General features: G+C 37.5%; 1 protein-coding gene across 1 annotated transcript in view; it reads left to right on the forward strand.

The window, feature by feature from the left end:
- Window positions 1-24,060, forward strand: part of ADAMTS20 (ADAM metallopeptidase with thrombospondin type 1 motif 20) — a 167,696-nt gene that overhangs the window by 88,189 nt on the left and 55,447 nt on the right. The window contains 10 exon segments of the mRNA XM_014454071.2: window positions 4,110-4,236; window positions 5,879-6,089; window positions 6,761-6,925; window positions 7,437-7,601; window positions 8,805-8,924; window positions 9,546-9,653; window positions 10,769-10,933; window positions 11,491-11,781; window positions 12,705-12,866; window positions 14,974-15,150. Coding sequence (XP_014309557.2) covers window positions 4,110-4,236; window positions 5,879-6,089; window positions 6,761-6,925; window positions 7,437-7,601; window positions 8,805-8,924; window positions 9,546-9,653; window positions 10,769-10,933; window positions 11,491-11,781; window positions 12,705-12,866; window positions 14,974-15,150 — 1,691 coding nt within the window.

Below are 24,060 nucleotides of genomic sequence, written 5' to 3' on the forward strand. Positions count from 1 at the left end.
ATCAGTCCCCAAACTTTTGGTAAGAACTATACATTTTGCCTGTCAGTTTCATCTATCAGTTTAAATTATTCTTCATCTATCCCTACCATGTCCTCTTTTCTCTTGTTCTAATTAGTGTTGCTTTTTAAGTCTGTTACATGGCTGTCATCTTGTGCTTTACTTTCATTATTATTCAAGGAAATCTGTTCGACTTTCTTTTGTGTTGGATTTCCTGTTTTCTAAATCCCATGAATTCCTCTTTTTGATTGATTTCACCCACTGGGTAGATCATATCCCCCAGTATTTTCCTGAAAAAGGAAGATAGTTTTTTGAGACCTTTCCTATTTGAAAATGGCATTATTCTCTTCTCACGCCTGGCTGATAGTTTGGCTGGTATAAAATTCTAAGTTAGATTATTTTCCTTTACAGTTTTGAAAGCCTCCTTTTCTGGGTTGTTTTCTGATTTCCTGTGATACTTTCTATTGTGGAAGTTTTGTGGATTTCCTCTTTAGTTCTCCTGGTGTGAAATGTCAGGACAATGGGCCTTGATGTGGGTGTTTCTTTCATCTATTTTCCTAGGTTTATAGGATGCCATTCCAATTCGGAAACATATCCTTTGGCTTGAGAAAATTTATCACATTATTTCTTTGATAGTTTTTTCTCACATTAAATTTCTCTTCCATTTTTCCGAAATTTGTATTATTTGGATGTTCAGCATCCTGGATTGATCACTTATCTTCCATGTTCTTTTTCTTATTTACATTGTTTCCTTAATATTTCTTCTCATAAATCTTGATTTGTTTCATGGGTACAATATCCATGTCTCTGAGAATATGAATCCTAGTCTGCAAGTTTTATTGTGCTCCCTGACATACCTGTTTCATTTTAGTTCCATTTTTATTTTGGTCTCTACTGTATTATTGGTTTTCCTAAAATGTCTGCTGATCCTTTCTTGCTTTTTCATTATTAACACTAAAATGCTGAAAGTCCTGTGTGGGTCAGACAAGTCAAGTAGGGGCCTCATTATTGAGTAATTGGGTCACTAAATAGCCTTTTCATATGTCATTGGGGATATGCCCCCAAGTGTCATTGTCAGTGGATCTTTTCTCTTGGGGTGAAGAGTCTCCCAAGAGAGAAATTCTCCCATATTCTTCTTCTTTTTTTTAAAAAAAATATATTTTTATTGATTTCTGAGAGGGAGAGAGAGATAGAAACATCAATGATGAGAGAGAATCATTGGCTGCCTCCTGCATGCCCCCTACTAGGGTCCGAGCCTGCAACCTGGGCATGTGCCCTTGACCGGAATTGAACCTGGGACCCTTCAACCCACAGGCTGACACTATACACTGAGCCAAACCAGCGAGGCCTCCCATCTTCTGAAGGTCAATAAGAGGACCAGGGAACCATAAAAGTTGGCTTGGAGCTGGAGAGAAATGAAGACAGTCCATTCTGGATCTCATCCTTCAGAAGGAAGACTTTTACCCAACCCCCTATTTTCAGTGCAGTGCTTCCCAGCTTCCTTCAGCTGGGTCTGTGCCCTCAGGTTCACCTTCTCTGGAGCTATGATAGCCACAAGGCACACGTGGCTAGTCTGTTGAAATGTGCTCTCTATGAAATACACAGTGGACTTGGAAGATTTAGCATAAAAAAGGAACGTAAAATATATCATCAATAATTTTTATAATGATACTAGAGGCCTGGTGCATGGATTCATGCACATTGAAAGGAAATTAATTAGAAGGTGGCTGGCGTGGCGGGACTGGGTGAGACAGGCCAGACATGCCCCGGAGCCAACCTCCCGTGGTCCCTCCCCAGCCGGCCGCACCTGGGGCGGCACTGGGGCTCGAAGGATGTCTGCAGAGTGAGTGGAGTCCCTCCTGCAGGTGGGGTCCCTCTGCCTGGCCTGCAGGGATTGGACCAAAACTGGCTCTCCAACATCCCCTGAGGGGTCCCAGAGTGCGAGAGTGCACTCTGCAAAGTTGCTGTCACTCAGCAGCTCCTGTGTTGAGCATCTGCCCCCTGGTGGTCAATGCACATCATACCTACCAGCCGGTTGCATAGCCTTTTATATATATAGATAGATGTTGAAATTATCTCTCGGATATTTAAGGGTTAAATATAAATATTAATTTCACCATTATCTTTTTACTTTTTTAATGTGAATACTAGAAAATGTAAAAATACATATATGGCTCACATTCTGTGTTTGTGGGACAGTGCTGCTTTCAACAGGAAGGGTAGGAGCGGAACCATTCTTTGTAAAAACTTTTCAATCAATTCTGCATTTTTTTCAGGCCTACCCCTCACACACCGCCTCAGAGGAACATGGTCTTCTTTATTCCTGGGCTTTTCTTGGATTCGATGGCATGAGTGGTTTGTTTCTTATTCACCTACCCCCTCCACTCAGGATTAAGTTTCAGCTTTCTTGACTTTGTTAAACAGTTATTTCCATCTACTTTTCATATTCAGAATTTCCTTTTCCTGCAATACTTTGTTTCCTTTTTTAGTCTGTGTTCTTTTAGGTTTGTGCCTTATCAGTATGCCTTTAAGAGTTATTTCAGTTAGTGTTTAGGAAGGAGCGGAGATAAACGTGTGTTCACATTTAGCTAACTGGAAGTATGCCCTTGAACTTTGATAAAACAGAAATCTGATCATGTCACTGACTGCTCAGACTTTTTCCTGCCTCCTCCGTGCGGAAAGTGTGAAGTTTAATGTACTCTGGCCCGTTACAACCACTTCTCTTAGTTTACTTTTGCTGTGATTATGTTACATGAATCTCAGTGGCTTAGAACAACAAAGGTTTATTTCTTGCTCATACTGTTTTGGCTCTTAATTGGCTGACTCTTCTTTGTTTGGTATCTGTGTCCATGTCATTTAAAAAAAATCAATAGGCCCCTAGATGGTTTGGCTCAGTGGAGATAGAGTGACGGCTTGTGGACTGAAGGGTCCCGGGTTCACTTCTGGTCAAGGGCATGTACCTCCAGTGCAGGCTCAATCCCAGGCCCTGGTCAGGGCACGTGTGGAAGGCAACCAATTGATGGATCTCTCTCACCTCCCTCTCTCTCTCTCTCTCTCTCTCTCTCTCTCTCTCTCTCTCTCTCTCTCTCTCTGACTCTGTCTCTTCCCTTTCACTCCTCTCTTCCACTCTCTAAAAATCAATGGAAAAATATCCTCAGGTGAGGATTAACAACAACAAGTCAATAGACTTTATTTTTAGAGTTGTTTTAGGTTTATAGAAAAATAGAGCAGAAATTTCCTGTCTTTCTTCTTCCACTCCCCACCTCCATTCCTGTTATTAACATCTTGTATTAGTACAATTAATGCATTATTATTAACTAAAGTCCATAGTTTCCATTAGGGTTCAGTCTTTGTTGTACATTCTATGAGTTTTGACAAATGTATGGAGACATGTATTCACTATTATAGTATCATGAAGAATACCTTCACTCTTGAAGAAATCCCTCCCTCCATCCCCTCTCCAACTTCTGACAACCACTGATCTGTTGCTGTCTGTCCATGCCTTTTTCATTCATGACTCCAGGCTGAAAGCTCAGCGCATTTGGGGAAGGCTGTCTTGGAGATGGAGGGGAAGGAAAGAGCAGGCAGACACATGTAGGGCTTTAGAGCTTCTGCCTGGGACTGGAATAGGCCACATCCCCTTACAGTAGGTTGGCATAAGCCTGATGTCAATGGGCAGGGAAGCATGCTCCTCCCACAGGAAGTTACAGTAACATTGTGGCAAGTGGAGATGTGCAACTCTATTACAGGGAAAAGGGGAGCAAATAATGGAGAACAATAACATAGTGTACCGTATAGCATCAGCGCCAACCTGGCCACTCAGTTCTCCTCTCACAACCACTCCTTCCAGCTATAATACATTTCCATCTGCTCCACTCATACCTGCCCAATTTTCTCATCTCTTCACTAAGCACACCCCTGAGTCTTTCAGGATTGAGTTTATTATAGAAAGTAATTCCTGACTAGGTTAATATGCTAGTCTGTCCTATATACTGCGTGGAATTATTTTGCTTTCTTAGCTGAATCCTTTAGGCTATTAGCAGAATTAAATAATTGCAGAACATCTTCTTAATATGAGTTTTCTCTTTAATTTTCATTTGACATTGGCCAAGGTCTTCATAGAAGAAAAATTACCTGCATACGTAAGAGTGATCTTATGGTAGTGCCTGATCAAAGATGTGACCACCTACCACTTCCATTGTTTGTGACTGAAAGATGCAATACAGACTGTGAACTAAGGTAAAGGAGCAATAATGTAAGCAATGTATACTGTGACCAGGGTAAAGCAAATTATCGAGAAGATGTAAAGCATCTTGTGCAGTGACTGGCCCAGAGTGGGCATGTAGTTAATGTCTATCCTCTGTTCCTGCCAGGCCATTATGAAATTTCAGGCTCACTGCCTTATGGTGGAACTCAGCAGTTGGTTTGAATTTTTGTTCATAGTATTTGCTGAATACCAGTATAGAGGCCTTAATATTTGTGTAGGAAATATAAACAAATTTGTCTGTAAAATATACACAAATAAACTCTAATCTGAAAACCCATGGTTTAGGATCTGAAACAATAAATTTTGTAGCATGATTCTGTAATTCTCATATAACTGATAAGCCAATGAACTTTTAAAGTTTTTAAGGATTAGAGAATCAATAGAGAAAGAAATCAATTTTGTCCATTAAGCATTAAGAAACATGACCATAGCGGGGAAGTTTGCATTTCTAACTTAAATTTCTTGTCAATAGGTTTTTTTGTGTGTATGGTGTTTGTGTGTGTGGTGTGTGTGTGTGTGTGTGTGTGTGTGTGTGTGTGAGAGAGAGAGAGAGAGAGAGAGAGAGAGAGAGAGAGAGAGAGAGAGAGAGATTAGTCTTAGAATGAAGCTAAGAACAATAACCCATCTAGCGGGTAACAATTAACATTGGGGATGGCCAGAAACTCCTTCACTCAGCAAGGATGAAAATTTTTATATGTTTATGGTGGCGTTTGAAGGCATATAGGGAAAGCTTTGTGGGAGAACTGCCCGTATAAGTTGCTTCACTGCATTGCAGTGAAGTGAGGCACAATGACATCCTTGAGATACTGTTGGGGATGGAGATGAACTCCATGCGTTCTATGTTTTGTCATACTGGAACACGACTATTGCCTGATAGGTTGCTGGACCATAATTGGAATAATTTGGCAAAAAATTGAAGATTTTACTTGTGGAAAGAATGTTTTCCCTGAAAATGTCTAAGAGTAGATCACATGAATTAATAAGAAAATGTGGCATGCTCTACAGAAACCTTTACCACCTTTCAAAGGCTTTGTCTAAGTAGTCAGATCCTCAGTATCCCCCATTCATAACTACAGAGGATTGCCTAGGAAGACACTACCTGATTATGAGACAGATATATTCAGTTATAGACTTAGTCATACAATTATTGCTACTAAATAATTGGGTAATCTTGATCTAAATCAGTTCTTTTCAAAAGTTTTTGGCAAAGCTTGGGGTTGCAAAGCCACCCCCCAGAGCCAGAGTCAATAGGTATAGTGCTGGCTCTATCTCCAGCTTTCACCAGACCAGCTTCATTTTTATCTAAGTGGAGAGCAAGTTCAGTTCTTTTGGGGGGAAAAAAGTAATATTTCTAACAAAAAAAAATTCAAGTGCTTATACCATTTGAATACACAACACCTCTGGGACTCATTTTCTCATCGATAAAATGAAAGTATGATCTCTAAGAATTTTTTATTTAGAATTCAATGACATACAAAATATTTTCACATGGCTTGCTTATCAACTTTCACACAATTTTAAAAACTGAATCGTATGCATGAGCTTCTCTGAGTCCGATTTTTAAGATGCATCAGTTGTCACACCTCCTAAGTGTATCAGCATCCTTCCCGCTAGGTGGCACATCATCGGCAAAAGTGAATGTTCATCCCACTGTGGTCAAGGATACAGGTCCTTGGACGTCCACTGCATGAAGTATTCCGTGCATAAAGGCCAGACTGTCCCAGTAGATGACCACTACTGCAGTGACCAACTGAAACCTCCGACCCGAGAGCCCTGCCATGGCGACTGCGTGTTAACAAGGTGGCATTATTCGGAATGGTCCCAGGTACAAAGGAAAAGTATTCCTTAAGAAAAGTTACTCCTTTTTTCCTAATTAAATATTTGTTTCTCTAAAGCAGAGGTTCTCAACCTGTGGGTCGCGACCCTTTGGGAGTCGAACGACCCTTTCACAGGGGTCGCCTAAGACAGTGATGGCGAACCTTTTGAGCTCGGTGTGTCAGCATTTTGAAAAACCTTAACTTAACTCTGGTGCCGTGTCACATATAGAAATTTTTTGATATTTGCAACCATAGTAAAACAAAGATTTATATTTTTGATATTTATTTTATATATTTAAATGCCATTTAACAAAGAAAAATCAACCAAAAAAATGAGTTCGCCATCACTGGCCTAAGACCATCGGAAAACACATATATAATTACATATTGTTTTTGTGATTAATCACTATGCTTTAATTATGTTCAATTTGTAACAATGAAAATACATCCTGCATATCAGATATTTACATTACGATTCATAACAGTAGCAAAATTACAGTTATGAAATAGCAACGAAAATAATGTTATGGTTGGGGGTCACCACAACATGAGGAACTGTATTAAAGGGTTGCGGCATTAGGAAGGTTGAGAACCACTGACTGCTCTAAAGCATACTTTTATTAAGGTCTCTTCCCCTCTCTCCCCCAATTTGTCACCACTTTTTTTGTTTGTTTTTCAGTGTTCCAGGAGTTGTGGAGGAGGGGAAAGGTCTCGAGAATCTTACTGTATAAATCACTTTGGCCACCGGCTTGCTGACAGAGAATGCCAAGAGCTTCCCCATGTGATGACTGAGAATTGCAATGAATTTCCCTGTCCCAGTTGGGCTACCAGTGAGTGGAGTGAGGTAACATTAAACACACGAGGCTTAGAGTTATTATATTGTTTAGGAAAGCTTTGCTATATAAGGCTTTATGTAATTCAAACTACTTCATTTTATTTTATTTCACTTTGCAAATAACATGGTTGTCTTGGCAAGAAAAATTAGTAGGTGGTTTGGTTTGTTCTTAAAATATTTACAGTATCTGGCTAACAGTAACCTTAACTGGTGTTTAATCTGTAACCATTTTCCTAAGAAAGTCCCACTGTCCACCATAGCATAAGATACATACTTGTTCTAAGGTTATTTTTGTACCTTTGTTTCTAGGACAAAGAGATGTTGCACTGGGATTTGGGCAGCAAGTGTTGGTGGCTGATCTCACCCCAGTGAATATCTCTAGAGGAGTGAAGAGAAAAAAACGTCCTTAGGAATGGTCTTTCGGCTGCATTTTAATATGCAAATGAATCATTGTGTCATTTTGTAAGGCATTGTATTGATTAATATTGAAAATAAATAATGGTCAGTGATGTTCTTACAGTGTCCTGTTACATGTGGGAAAGGAACAAAGCGGCGACAGGTGTGGTGTGAACTGAATGAAGATCATTTGAGTGACGGCTTCTGTAATCCAAGTACCAAACCTGAATCCCTGAGACCATGTGAGCTTCATACATGTGCTTCCTGGCAAGTTGGACCCTGGGGTTCTGTGAGTATATGATAAGGGTTTTTCTGATTTAATCTATCTTTACAGAAAAGCACAAAGTGTGGTATATTTATTCTTTTAGTAGATGCAGCTAAATTTGATTGATTTGTAGGAAAAATACCACTGCAACAGTAAACCCTTATCTGCAAAATTTCTCAGTATTGCTATTAATTTGTTCTGGTCAATATTTCAACTTTGGCTTTGAATTTACTTTTGTTAACCAAGATGCCACACATTTTATGCTTTCATCAGCTTTGTTTATAAATATTCCATGTTGTTTCTAATTATCTTTGCTGTATTTAGAACAGGCATTATTTAGAAGGTTTGCCAACAAGGAAGCTAGGTCAGGCTGGACAGGGGGTTGGGGGCACTTTATTATCCTGTGGCAAGTTGCCACGGTTGATGGGAAACCTTCTCCCATCTTCCCTTTGACTTTGTCTTAATGCTCTTCCTTCTATATCTCTTTGGAATTTACTCAGCATATGTGTGTTACATGCTAGTGAGTCAGCCCGGACTCCCGGGGACCCTATGAATGGGTGATGTCCACAGTGGACTATCTTTAGCATCCTGCTCAGCTCTGTAGACTCATATCAATGGCTTCTTTATGGAATCAATCCATCTGATATTTAGTCTTCCACTTTTTCTGTTGCCTTCCATTCTTCCCCACATCATTCTTTTCCAAAAAACCCCGCCCTCTCATGATGTGCCCAGAGTAGTATAGCTTTAGTTTTGTCATTTGCCTCTAGTGATAGTTCAGGCTTAATTTACTCTAGGGACCCACCTGTGTATCTTTCTGACAATCCAGGATATCCACAGAGCTCTGCTCCAACACTGTATTTCAGTTAACCAATTTAGCCTACTAAATGACATACTTGCACCAGCTAGATTTTGGGGGGAAAGTATTTAGTTTACCTAAAGTCTATTGACTCTGCCTCTACAATGTTAGGTCTCTATTGATATTTTCACATGATTATGTTTTAAAGATACAATAATAACTGCCCATTTAAACTTCAATACTTCATTAGTATGTATATAAATTTGAATACATATATAAGGAGAGTAAATTTACTAATATTTAGTCTAGAATCTGGTATCAAAAACTATTAAGAAGATCTACTGAAAGTATATTAACTGCATTTATTAAAAATTTCAGTTTCTGTCATTTTTAAATAATGAAGGTGTTTGCTACCTGCTTCTGTCCTTCAGTGCACAGCCACCTGTGGGCATGGGTATCAGATGCGTGCTGTGAAGTGTGTGGATGAGCTGCTCAGTGCCGTGTTGGATGACAGACTGTGCTATGGAGCTAGTCGCCCCAGTGACAGGCAGGTAAAGGACACCTCTTCCTGGATTTTAGAAAAGAAAGATTTATGATGCAGGAGGATTATTGATGTGTTAAAATTACTTCCACATGTATTTCCCCCACTATATGCCTTATGAACGTGTGTGTGCATACTCGCCAGAGAGAACTTATTGTCGTTGGTTTTGCCAGCCTTATAGCTTTAGTAATGCTTTTTTTATTCTTTATCTGCCATTGGATCACTCATTTAAAGTATATCTCCATCCTTTGAATTGTAGAAGCAGGACAATATTATAAATACCATGAACTTTTAAAATGTGTGGTACTGTTTAAGGTAGTGTGTGTTCATTCAAAATGTTTCAGTTCAGTGATATTTTTGAAGGACTATTGCTCTTTTCTTTTTCAACCATCAGAACAATACAACCCAGACTTGAGGATTCAGAGTCATACTATTCACTTCAAGCCCTTGATAGTACTTTATACCTTTTTTTGGGGGGGGGATGGGGAGACAACCCTTTACATTGTTTGCAATTGAGTAGGAACTGTGCTTGAATTAGGTATGTGGGAGAAGAAATGAAGCATAGGATTTAATATACATCAGAGTGATTAGTTAATTGATGTTTTATAAGATCCATTTTTCTTTTGAACAGGACTGCATCATGATACCTTGCCCAGTTATCCCTAAAACTGGGACCACTTCGTTACCAGCTGTTCCCATGGGAAAGACAGCACAGTGGCGATATGGTTCTTGGACTCCAGTAAGTGAATTTTATTGGGCGGTACAGTATTTCTACTATTGGAGGCTTTCAGGCATCACCAAAGTGGTTGCTACAGATTTGCCAAATTAATGTCTGCATTCATTCTCAGGTATTTTGATGGTTGGAAGGAGTTTGGGGTTTAGAAATAGGTAATTTAATGCCTAAATCCTGCTGTGCTTTTCAAGGACTTAGGTTTTCTATTTTCTAATCTACAAAATGGGGGTAATATGTCACAGGTTGTGAGGAGAAGCAGATGGGACATGAAGCTTTTTATCAGCCTTGATTTAAACTACTGACATTTTCATGTTTTTCAAAACTGAAAGCTTTGCTTTAAGCATATGTGGTATATATTTTAAACCTTTGCATATTCTCTGAATCAATGATGGGTTCATATCTACTCTATTACTTAGGCTTTCTAAGATATCCTGTCTAATAAAAGAGTATTATGAAAATTGACCATCACTCCAACACACAAGATGGCCGCCCCCATGTGGACACAAGAGGGCCGGCAGGGGAGGGCAGTTGTGGGCAATCAGGCTAGCAGGGGAGGGCAGTTGGGAGGAACCAGGCCTGAAAGGGAGGGCAGTTGGGGGTGATCAGGCCTGCAGGGGAGCAGTTAGGAGTTGATCAGGCTGGCAGGGGAGTCCTTAGGGGGTGATCAGGCTGGCAGGCAGGTGAGTGGTTGGGAGCCAGCAGTCCTGGATTGTGAGAGGGATGTCTGTCAGCCCTCGAGAGGTCCCAGACTGGAGAGGGTGCTGAGGGACACACCCTCCCCTGTGCACAAATTTCATGCACCAGGCCTCTAGTTTTAAATATCTTAGTGTTTGCTTATATAAAATGCTTTTAATATCTCTAATCTGCAAATAATCAGTATTCCAGGAAGTTGATTGAGTGTTTTATTCTCATTACCATAAATGTTTAATTTGTGAAATTTATGATCTAAACTGACTCGGGTATCAACTGCCCCGTCATTGACTCAGAAGGGATGCCAGGTGATAACATTTGTGATTTGATTTTTCAAGAAACTTGATGTTTTAGAAATTGGAGTAACAGCTATGTGTATGGGAAGTAGGAGAGGTACTATATAACACCTTGGTATCATTCAATTTTTTAAGTGCTCCGCATCTTGTGGAAGAGGCAACCAAGCCCGCTATGTAAGCTGCCGCGATGCTCATGACGGAATAGCAGATGAATCATATTGTGCACATTTACCTCGACCTGCTGAAATCTCCATCTGTTTTAGCCCTTGTGGGGAGTGGCAAACAGGGGATTGGTCACCTGTAAGTATTTTTATGAGAAAAAAAATGAAATGGCCAGAACTGGTTTGGCTCAGTGGATAGAGCGTCGGCCTGTGGACTGAAAGGTCCCAGGTTTGATTCCGGTCAAGGGCATGTACCTGGGTTGCAGGCACATCCCCAGTAGGAGGTGTGCAGGAGGCAGCTGATCGATGTTTCTCTCTCATCGATGTTTCTAACTCTCTATCTCTCTCCCTTCCTCTCTGTAAAAAATCAATAAAATATTTTAAAAAAAATGAAATGAACAATTTAAATATAATTAAGAAGTACAATTGGCAGTTATAAAATAGTGACAGGGGATGTAAAATGCAGCATAGGGAATATAGTCAAAATATTGTAATAACTCTCAATGTGCCAGGTGGGTACTAGGCTTATGGGGGAGGGATAACTTCATAAGTTATATAAATGTCTAACCACTATGCTGTACACCTGAAACTAACATAATATTGAATGTTAACTGTAATTGAAAAATAAAAAAATTTAATATTGAGTATAAGCTTGTAGTTTACTACATTACGAATGTTGTCTAAATTTGTGATCAGTGTTCAGCATCCTGTGGCCATGGAAAAACAAATCGGCAAGTTTTATGCATCAAGTACCATCAGCCAATTAATGAGAATCACTGTGACCCTGAAGTTCGCCCTTCAGCAGAACAAGAATGCAATGTGGCAGCGTGCCAGCCCTTGTACAGCAACTTTCCGAGTTCCTCTGAGCAGCCAAACCATTTTCCAGGCAGGAATTTTCCATTAACTCACAAACCAGAAGATAATGAAAAGTGGGGGGTCCATCCATCAGTCAGAGGAAACCAATGGAGAACAGGACCATGGGGATCGGTAAGCCATCCTTATTGAGTTATATTAATTCTGTAATTTTGTTCTATTATAGCCTTTTAACGGATATGTATGTAATGACATCAAATGCTTTTAATGCTAGATTTATCTGAAGATCAATAATTTAAATCTTAAAGGGATTAAGCAAATTTTGATATAGATAACAAATCCCCAGAGTTCTTATTGAATTATACTAATGTGATGTTATGCTTACAGAAGAATGCACTTAAAAACAATCAGATTACAGTCCATTTTAATAAAAGCAAAAGGAAAATCTCTTAAGACTACAAAGGTTTTTAAAAAAACCAAACCCAGAAATTGGTAGCAGTGCAGCAGGCTGGTGTAAAAATATGATAAACTACAGAAGGTACGATTGTATTTCATATTTTACATGCGATTAATGACATAAGATAAACACAACAATATAAAAGTTAAGTAACTTAACACTAGTTATTCCTTCATATTGAGACCTTAAAAATGTTAATTCCTTTTTACTTAATACTTAGGAAAAAGGTGAATTTCCTATTGCAAGCTTTTTTAAGATATCTCTTTTTCATGGATTTGATGACTCAGCATTATACAGATGCAAATTCTCCCCAAATTGGCATATAGACTCCATGAAATACCAGTCAAACTTTGACTCCTTGCGGGGGACTGAGACTGATAAGTTGTTTCTGAAATGTATATGAAAATTAAAAAGTCAAGAATAGTAAAAAACAAACACAAAAACACAGTCACCTTTTCATCAACAAACTCTAATGCAGCCCCTACGAAAGCTCAAGTGTTCTGACGTATTTTCTCAATTCAAATTATGATTCCAACAAAGGGAGTTTTTATGTGGGGAGTTTGAATTTGAGCCAAAATCGTAATTTTTTTCACCATGTAACTTCATGATGTGGATCTGTAGTTGTGTTTTGTCTTGTCAGTGCTCCAGCAGCTGTGCTGGCGGCGTTCAGCGTCGGGTTGTGGTCTGCCAGGATGAAAACGGACAGAGTGCCCATTACTGTGATGTGGCCGCCAAACCCCCTGAGGCAAAGCATTGTGACACAGGACCCTGTCCACAGTGGAACTTCGGGAGCTGGGGAGAAGTAAGTCAGAGCATTTCTTAAACTTGTGGAGAAGTACGACATCTCTGAAGACCAGAAGTTAAGCACTTCCTACTTTTAACTGATGGGTAATCTTACTTCACTACACTATGAAGAAAGATTTTTTAAAAAATTTTTATTGAGTTACTAAAACCGTGTTCTGCTTATAGATATCCTATCACTAGAGGCCTGGTGCACGAATTTGTGCACCAGTGGGGTCCCTTGGCCTGGCCTGTGGGATCGGGCTGAAACCGGCTCTCCAACATCCCCCGAAGGGTCCTGGAATGTGAGAGGGAGCAGCCCAGACCGAGGGACCCCACTGGTGCACAATCGGGCCGGGGAGGGACACAGGAAGTTGGCCAGCCAGGGAGGGACCACAGGAGGGCTCCAGGGCATGTCCGGCCCATCTCGCCCCCAGCAGCAAGCTAACCTACCAGTTGGAGCATATGCAGGACTCCTGGTGGTCAGTGCACGTCATAGCAAGCAGTTGAGTAGCCTTAGCATATCATTAGCATATCATTAGCATATTATGCTTTGATTGGTTGAATGGCCAACCAAATGACCAGACGCTTAGCATATTAGGCTTTTATTATATAGGATGATATATATCACTCACTCATGACAGGAAATATATACTCCAGATTTTAAAACAGAATCTAATAAGGCTAGCCAATATGTCTATGAATCTAATGCCTTTCTAAAATTAGTATATTAATGTCTTAATTTCTTAGAAAATTAGATTGATATACAGGCCATGTTTATATCTTATTACTGAACCATTCATTTGATGAATCTCTTAAACAGAGAGTTGACGATTATTGAGCACTTTATTTTTGTCCTGGCATTCTTCTAGTTACTTTGGATCTAAAGATAATTTTTAAAATGGTTATAATGAATAACAATCTTGCCTGTATTATGGGTGAGAAGAATGAGAAAGAAATTGGCATTGGATGAATAAAATAAACCACCTAATTTAATTAGTTAAATGTTTTTGTTTCATAGGAAATTTGGAAATTATTTTTAAAGATACATTTCTGACCAATAGCTTATATATATATATATATATATATATATATATATATATATATATATATATATATATCAAGTAACATGTATATTTCTCAACTTAGATATGTTTATTGTGAATATTCAAGTAATATGAAAAATTATGTAGAGAATAGAGGCCTGGTGCATCCCCTCAGCCTAGATTGTGAGAGGGCACAGGCCAGGCTGAGGGACCCCAACCAGTGCATGATTGGGGCCAGGGAGGGACACGGGAGGTTGGCCAGCTAGGGAGGGACCATGGGAGGGGTCCAGGGTGTGTCTGGCCTGTCTTGCTCAGTCCCAATCAACCAGACCCCAGCAGCAAGCTAACCTACGAGTTGGAATGTCTGCAACAAGCTAACCTACGGGTCGGAATGTCTGCCCTTCGGTGGTCAGTGCATGTCATAGCGACTGGTCGACTGGTTGACTGTCTGCCCCCTGGTGGTCAGTGCACGTCATAGTGAGCAGTTGAGTGGCCTTAGCATATCATTAGCATATTACGCTTTGATTGGTTGAACAAACAACCAGACACTTATCATATTAGGCTTTTATTATATAGGATGAGAACTTTTAACATATTGATACATTTCCTGTAAGACTTCTGTTTTATAGTGGTCTAGAAATAGGGTCATATTACCTAGGCTACTTTGCCACCTGCTGTCTTTATGTAATATATACTGAACATCTTTCCATGTGTATAAATTTAGATCTGCCTTATTAGCTTTCATAGCTACAGAGTAATCTATTGATAAGACACTGTACATTATGTAGTTAAAACTTATTAAGTCAGTTTTGCCAGGTCCTTAACCTAGCAAGAGTCTATATTATAGATCCTTCATATTTTATTGAACTATCTTATGGTACTAATTCTCAAAATTTTGTCAATTTTTTTAAATTATAGAAGCAATACTTTGACTTACTTGTTGCCCAGGAAGAAATGTTGACAATTATGAAGAAAGGATAAACTTTAAACTGTAGCATTACTAATTATATATTAAACATTGAAAAAAGCAATATCATATTCTCTTTCAAGCCACATAGTTTTGAATTTTCTTCTTATTTTTAGTGTACACAGACATGTGGAGGAGGAATAAAATCAAGATTTGTAATATGTCAATTTCCCAACGGCCAAATGTCACAGGAGCAAAACTGTGAAATCTTGAACAAGCCACCTAGCGTGGCACAATGTCATGTTCATGCTTGCCCTGATGATGTCTCATGGCATCGGGGACCATGGAATTCGGTACGATAGTATTCTTATTCTTAACCTTGGTGTTTTGTTTTACTGTGTCCCTTACACTTTCATTTCCTTTTTTATGAATTATGATGCACACTATGTCTTCTCATTATTTTTTAAGTAGACCATTGGTCATCTTGGCTTGTGTTATTAAATATGATAGTTTGGAAGTACAATCCATTCAATTTCAAGTACTGTAATATATATAATGGTTTTATATGTATTTATTTTTTTACAAGTGAATTTTGAACCATAGTCCTATTCTAATTGAAATATTTTACTCTGGTACATCTTTCGCTTGCCCTCTAATCAAAAATGTTTACTATTTACATTTGTATCTAATGTTAATGTTGTGCTTGTAATAATGGCAAATTAAGGCGGTGTGTTGTTTGAGTGCATAACTGTATGTGGCTTTCTTTTGTCTGTCAATGTCTAGTTACTGATCCAAAAGCAAATAACATTCTTTAAAACTTTGTTTTTATCATTGTTAAACTTAGTATTTTGCTTTGAAATGTGAAAATATTATATAAAAGTAAAGATAGAGAATTTTACATTGCTAAAGTAAATTAATTGTTTACAGCTTGTTACATACATCATGGAAAAGTATGATTTATATAGTAATTTATATGAAAATTAATTTCTTCCACTGTGTGGAGTTACTGTGTTTTGGGGATGTTTTATTTTTTTTGTTTATTTTTTGGAGCCATAGACAAAATTTGTAAATATTGTTTGTGAATGGTTTATTTTTTCTAGTATTTTTCAAATATTCAGACTTTGAAGAACAATTAATTTATATATATATTTTGAAATTAGCATTTTGGTCACTTTTGATATTTTAAATCATGAATAGCCAAGTATACTTCTTTCAGGTGAAAACTGATTTGAGTCTATAATCTATTTATAATTAAATTTATACAACTAAACTACAACTAATTCTGCATTTGAAAAATAATTATAACTCTGGTTTTATAACCAATTTTGATGTGTACAGTTGTTTTTCTTTGTCCAAGTCAAAGCGTTACAGTGATAAGTAAACCCATGTTTCCACTTATGCTATTTGAGAAGTACTAGTAGGTCATGTTCTAATTTAGGCAGAAATTCATCTTTACAATCAAAGTGTGACTGATAATATAAAACAACAGAACATTTTATCTTCATAGGAGGATCTTAAAGTTAAGTTGTGCATCAGAGTGCCATCATTTTGTGGGAATTAACGAAAGACATTTTGCCATAGAAAGCATCTACATGTATACTTCATATAAGGTTTACTGACCATCTACTACCCTAGGCCAGTGGTTCTCAACCTTCTGGCCCTTTAAATACAGTTCTTCATGTTTTGACCCCAACCATAAAATTATTTTCGTTGCTACTTCACAACTGTAATGTTGCTACTGTAATGAATCGTAATGTAAATATCTGATATGCGGGATGGTCTTAGGCGACCCCTGTGAAAGGGTTATTCGACCGCCAAAGGGGTCGCGACCCACAGGTTGAGAACCGCTGCCCTAGGCTCTAGGCTACAGAGATAGTAAAGACGTTTCTTACTCCTGTGGAGTGTACAATCTAGTTGGAGAGATTTAAAATACTATAGAAACAACACAAAAAAGGTATCATTTTTTGTTAGCCATCTTAGATTGAAAATTCACTTTCTCTTTTCTAGATCTCTATATTTTCTTTCATCTTATTGGTTTTAGTTTGCAAGAGTAGGTCTTAATAAGGCTATGGATTGCCCTCTTGGAATTTTGCCCCAATTAGGAAAGCAGACTCCTAACCACTAATTAGACATTGAATTGTAATGGCATTTGTTTCTGAGCACAAGGTTTTATTTTCCCTACTCATTCGTGGCTTCATTAATTCTCAGAGCATTAAACATTTACATAATGTCTTCTTCTTTAGGCTAGTTATTGAAGTACCTAAAAATATCAGTGTTTTTGAGTTTGATTTTCTACGAAAGGGGTCAGCAAACTACAGCCAATGGGTTAAATCTGGCCTACGGCCTCTTTCGTAAATAAGTTTTATTGGAGCACAGTGAAGCACGTTTGTATGTGTTATCTATGGCTGCTTTTGCACTATAAAGAAGAGATGATTAGTTGCAATAGAGACTGTATGGCCCTCAAGGGTGAAATATTTACTATTTGGCCCTTTCTGGGAAAAGTTTGCTGACTTCTGTTTTATTTAATAAACTTTAAAATGCTTTTAAAATTTAACATAAAATGTAATTATAGTTATATAGAATATTAGAATTACAAATGTTCATTTGGGGTCAGTTTTAGATTTTTTAACTCTTTTTTTCATTTTTTAAAACAACTTAAGGTCTATCAACCTTCTCTATATATTCACTGTAGTATTCACAGAATTTTATTCCAGGTTTATGACATATAATTGGTCTTTATCATCACGTAAGTTTAATGTGAACAGTGTCACACATTTACATATTGTGTTGGAATACGTGATATTCCAATATATTTGTGTCATGCTTGTTTTTGTATGTAAATGATATCATAAGGGAAAAACCTTGAATGTTCATTAAAGTCCTGTGAAGATGACTTCTTCAGACTCACAAAAACAAATGAACAAGGAAAGAATAATAGCCACAAATTACAAATAGTAAGACAGAAGTGCACAATTCATTGCTTACTTCATATCTATTCCAAATGGAGTTCATTGAATGATTCAGTCTTTGCACTAATGAAGAAATGTAATCTTTATTTTTCTGATAAATTGAAGGTGAATTTTAAAAATCACAAATGTTTATATCAGAATTTTTACAAACTTATTTATTTACCTTTATATGTATGTATATATATATATATATATATATATATATATATATATATATATCACTAGAGTTCCTGGATTTCTTTTATTATATGAAGAATTTCACTCCTTAAATTAGCCTTTTATATTAAAAGGGTTTAAGGAATCTGAAGTTTTGTTAAAGTTAGATATAACATTTTACCTCTTTCAGTTTTGCTACATATTAGCCAAACTTCAGAATACCTCTTATTAACATATCAGTTTAATATTCTTTCATGGATAATTTTAATTTTAACAGGTCCCATTCTCTAGATTAGAAAATTAAGAATGTGTATGTATACGTATGTGTATACATATACATATATATCAATGTCATGAAATTTCAGAAACACTTTTCATTTTAAAGCAAAATTAAAAATATGAAGTGCTAAATCATTAAAATGTAACTAAGAAGAAAAGTTGTTACTGTACATTTAAATTTTCTCCATGTTGTGGGAAATCTTGTAATAACTTACAACTATGATTAAAGAAAGGAATAAATAAGTCTTAACCTATGTCTGTTAATTTAATGATTACTTTTTGGGATTAGTCAATGTAAAATGATTGTATTTTAACCCTTGTTATTAATAACATGTGTTGTGGCTTTGTGCTTTGCATAATTCATATGTATATGTTGTATTTTTACTCCTTGGATTAATACCTAAAATGTTTTAAGTCACTGAACAAATCTTTTGTTGTAATGAATGCCTCCTTTCTTTTGGTGGTATATTTTCCTTAAATAACAACTTTTCATTTCTATAATTAAACATTTAATTGTTGAATAGTACATGTTTTTATAATTTTACTTAGTATATTTATAAGCTGCTGCTATTTTTCAGATAATTTTTTAGAAACTAACATTGATATTAAAAATATATGATTTGTTGTTTAGTCATCAATTTTTAAATACTAGAAATTTTATCATTTCCTTTTATATGTTATAAACAATAAAAATTTGATACAAAGTACTTAGTACATTAAAAATAAATGTGCTTATGATCAAGATAGTTTTTAAAAGGTAAGTGAATTTTTACTTTCTTTCATATATATATATGAAATATTACACATAACAATCAAACTGTTGCAACAAATGTTCTTTAAATAAATTTATATTAATCTCTGTATTTTTCCACTAAGTCTCATTTAAGTGATTCATTTTCCTACATGTTTTTATTCCCTACATAGAATGAAATTATATTTGATAAGACAAATAATGAGTACTTCAGTGTGTTCTGGGACTGGTGATGTGCCTAGAAGAAGTAAAGAGAGTATTCTTTTCCAGTAAAGATTGTTGTTGTTGTTTTCGCACAAAAATAAGAAAAATGTTTTAAAAAAATGAAAGTTCAATACTTGAACCCTCTTGATTCTGGCACTTTCCCTCAAAGTGTTTTTTTTTTAAAGAATAGACTTGTGTAGCATCTTGTAATTTATATATATATTACATACATATATATAACATATATAAGTGTGTGTATATATATATATATATACATATATATATATAAATTTCTATATAAAATATAGTGTGTATACTAAATTTATATACAGAATGCAACAGAAGCACTTCCAGAAGTGATTAGTGGTAGCAGCACACACCCAGTAAATCTGCAGTTTGTTGATTTTAACAGCTTTGTGTAACAAAAGAACATTGAGGGTCTGAAAAGAGGGGCTAGGTTGCTTGAGTCAACTGCTATTATGTAATTGAGTGACCCTTATATATTTTTATAATATATTTATACATTGCAAACATATTTAATATATAAGTATATTTTGTGATTTGTAGAATATATACAAATGTGGATTTAAAAATATAAGGTGATTATATAATATTAAACATAATTTTTACTTTATGAATAACACTTTTCTCTCACTGAAGTATTGTTATAATTATCTCATTTTTAAGAAAATGATAGAATGTTATATTAATTTTGAAAATCTTATATCAACACTATTATAGCAGTTCAAAAATCTGGTTGTTTCAATATGTTATATCAGTAGCTTCCATAGCTGAAAAATTACCTTGCAAAAATACACACCTTCATAAAGCCAAGTTTATCACTAATGCTCCTTTCATTTACTAGTAAGTGATTTTAAATCCAGTATACTAATTATTCAAAACATTTGTTGAAATTTGTCTCACAAATTTTCAATTTTCCCTGATGTCATTCAGTTCTTGAAGTACTGGAAAGAGTAATATTTTTATATTTTAACAAATGGCATTCATGTTTAATACAACTTTGAAAGATTTGGAAGCTATTTAAACAGATGAGAAAATTTTCCTTCAAAGTTTTAAATATATGCATTTCTGAGAGTTTTTTATAGTTGGCATGCTGTTAATGATAACATCATATAATACTAGAAATTAGTAAAATTTTCCAAAAGCTTTCTCATTCACTCTTAAATATCTCGTTTATCTTAAAGGATAAAAGATGGGTCTTTTTTAAAAATTATCTATTAAATATCACATTTTTATAACTATCACAGGAAAAAAATTAGCAAATGTGGAACAAGCTTCTTTTTGTAGTGGAAAAATTAGAAAAGTCATGATAATTATGAGATCAGTCAAGTTTGTGTTTAAAGAGAGTAAAAAACTTGGACAATGAGCCGAGTTAATTTGAGAGCATTGGGATTACAGACTGCAGGTTCAGGGCCCATTTGATGGAACATAACTTGATTTTATATATTAGTCTCATGTAAAAGGATGTAATTTTGCTTTCATCAAGAGAAATGTAAACTTTCATTTACTAAAAGAATTTGAAGATATTCTTAAGACTGCTGAAATGTTAACTATGAAGTTTATCCTAGATCTTGTAGTTGAGTGAGTTGTAGGGTTAGAATGCCTAGGCTCGAGTCCACTGCTATTTTGTAACTGAGTGACCTTTAGCAATTTACTTAACATTTCTTAGAGATTATTTTCATAGACTAGAAATAGTAGCTACCTAAAGAAGACATTTTATTAGGGTTCAATGGAACAATAGGTAAAGTGGTTGGCATGGAGCGTGCTACAAAAAGGCTCAATATATTTTGCTTGTCATTATCACTTACCCAATAATAAGTAGATATTTCCTAGGAATTCACCCAGGAGCTAAAAATCCAAATGCAGTAGCTAAAGCTAATAACACGAGAGCCACTGAAGCAAGTTATATTCTAGTATGAGAGAAATCAGTTTGAACTGGAGTGTCTTTTTTAAAATCTTTATGGAAATAAATAACCAGCAGATTTGAAGTCATAAAGCTACAGTTTAATGAATTTCCCAAAGGGAACACACATGTGTAGCCTGCACCCAACCCAAAAATAGTGGCCCCAGAAATTCACCCACATATCCCCTTAAAGTCACCCACAAGTAACCCCTATTCTGACATCAAATATCATAGGTAAGTTGCCTGCCTTTGAACTTTATCTAAACGGAACTTAATTTGCTTGTGAGAGAAGCAATGTTGGGTTTGTGAGATTCATTCATGTGTGTAATTTTAGTTTCTCATTGCAATCTAGTATTTATTGTATAAATTGAATAAATGATTTGTATGAATATTTATTTTCCACTTGATAACCAGTAGGGATTGTTTTTAATTTGGGACTTACAAATAATGCTGTTAGGAATGTCTTTTGGTGAACATGCATATGTAGATCTATTGGATATGTAGCCAGGAGTTGAATTGCAGGATTTTAGTGTATGCATATGTTCAGGTGTAGTAAATTGTATCGGACAATTTTTAAGGTGGTTGTATGAGAATTCCAATTGTTCCACATCCTTGTCAACACTTGGTATTATCAGACTTTTAAATCTTAGTGATTCCAGTAGAGGTGTGGTGGTATTTTTTGTGTGGTTTTAATTTGTATTTTGTGATGCCCAGTTAAAGTGCCTCTCCTTATTACCACAGAATTCTTCTTTTCTGAAGTACCAGTTGAAGTCCTTTGTCTGTATTTTTATTGAATTTTCTGCTTTATCTTATTGACTTGTAAGAGTTAAATTTTTGCTCAGAGTATAAGTCCCTTGAGGGATAAATGTATTGAAGAATAGCTTACATTTCAGTCTTCTACTGTCATTCAGTCTCAGCCATAGCTCCTAAGAAGTAGCAATAGTACAGGAGTTTCCACTTCTTGCCATTAAGTAGGTAGATGAGTGATTCAGAGAAAATTAAAATAGGCAAATATGAGGAAAATAGCTAATGTCTATAGTGAATGTTTATTTTTAATGACATAAAAGAAAAATTTTGAAAAGTTACAACTTCCTACTTTGCTATTTTAAGAGAAGAACAATTAGCCAGTTTCTTCATTCAGGAGATATTTACATAGCAGTTACTGTGTATTAGTGATATTTACTAGGTGTGGAGAGTAAATCAGGACATAATGTTCATGGTACAGCAGGTAAGAAAAAAATTTAAAAGATATATTAAAACAGATGATAAATTATTTTGAGACTAATGTGTCATTTATTTATATTTAATCTTTATTGTTAAAAGTATTATATATGTCCCTTGTTTTCCCCCATTGACCTCTTCTAGCCTGCCCTCACCCCAGGGCTTCACCACCCTATTGTCTGTGTCATATATGCATACAAGTTCTTTGGTTGATCTCTTCCTACCTACCCACCTCCTTTTAATGAAACATTTATTAACTAGAGGCCTGGTGCAAAAAAATTTGTGCACTCGGGGGGGGGGGGTCCCTCAGCCCGGCCTGTGCCCTCTCACAGTCTGGGACCCTCGGGAGATGTCCACCTGCTGGCTTAGGCCCACTCCCCAGGGGATTGGGCCTAAGCTGGCAGTCAGACATCCCTTTGGTAGCCCGGGAGCCCTCGGGGGATGTCCACTTGCCAGCTGGGAGCAGGCCTAAGCCACAGTTGGACATCCTTAGCACTGCTGAGGAGGCGGGAGAGGCTCCCACCACCACTGCTGTACTGGCAGCCATCAGCCTGGCTTGTGGCTGAGCAGAGCTCCCATGTGGGAGTGCACTGACCACTAGGGGGTGGCTCCTGCATTGAGCATCTGCCCCCTGGTGGTCAGTGTATGTCATAGTGACCAGTCATTCCCAGTCGTTCTGCTGTTAGGGTCAATTTGCATATTAACCTTCTATTATATAGGATAGAGGCCTGGTGCATGGTTGGGAGCTGGCTGGTTTGCCCTGAAGGGTGTCCTGGATCAGGGTGGGGGTCTCGCTGGGGTGCCTGGCCACCTGGGTGAGGGGCTAAGGGCTGTTTACCGGCTGGCCACACCCCCTTCACGGTGGGGGTCCTCACTGGGATGCCTGGCCAGCCTGGGTGAGGGGCTGATGGCTGTTTGCAGGCTGGCTACAGCCCCTTCAGGGTCAGGGGGGTCCTGCTGGGTTGCCTGGCCACCCTGGGTGACAGGCTGAGGGCCGTTTTCAGGCTGGCCACACCCCCTTCAGGGTGGGGGTCCCCACTGGGGTGCCTGGCCAGCCTGGGTGAGGCGCTGATGGCTATTTGCAGGCTGGTCAAGCCCCCCCCAGTGGGGACCCTCACCCCATAGGGGTTTGGCCAACCTGGGTGAGGGGCTGAAGGCTTTTTTCAGGCTGGCTACAGCCCCTTCAGGGTGGGTGGGCCTACTGGGGTACCTGGCCAGCCTGGGTGAGGGGCTGATGGCATTTTCAGGCTGGCCAAGGCTGCTGGCTGGAAGCAGGTGTCTGGAATTTATTTATCTTCTATAATTGAAACTTTGTAGCCTTGAGTGGAGCTCAGGGCCAGCAGGGCAGGCAGGAAGCTTGGCTTCCTCCATTGCCGGGGGCAACCCAAGCCTCCTGCTCACTCTAGCTCCATGGCTGCTGCCATCTTAGTTGGGTTAATTTGCATACTTGCTCCTGATTGGCTTGTGGGCGTGGCTTGTGGGGGTAGCAGAGGTACAGTCAATTTGCATGAGTCAGGAAACAAGCTCAACTCTTATTTTTAAAATCTGTCCCCAGTACACAACTATACTTGATTTTCATTATAGCTCCTACAGTTCACTCATACATCCTCTTTCCTTCTTTAACTCTGCTCTCTACTGACTCCTTTATAAAGTTCTTCCCTCCCTCCTTCCCTTCTTAAAGCTTCCGTTGGGGGTGGGCAGTTAACCCCCAGCCCAGAGCTCAGCTCTGGCCAGGTGTTCACTGCCCCCCTTCCCTGGG

The sequence above is a fragment of the Myotis lucifugus genome, unplaced genomic scaffold, assembly GCF_000147115.1.
Source record: "Myotis lucifugus unplaced genomic scaffold, Myoluc2.0 scaffold_30, whole genome shotgun sequence".
Lineage (NCBI taxonomy): Eukaryota > Metazoa > Chordata > Mammalia > Chiroptera > Vespertilionidae > Myotis > Myotis lucifugus.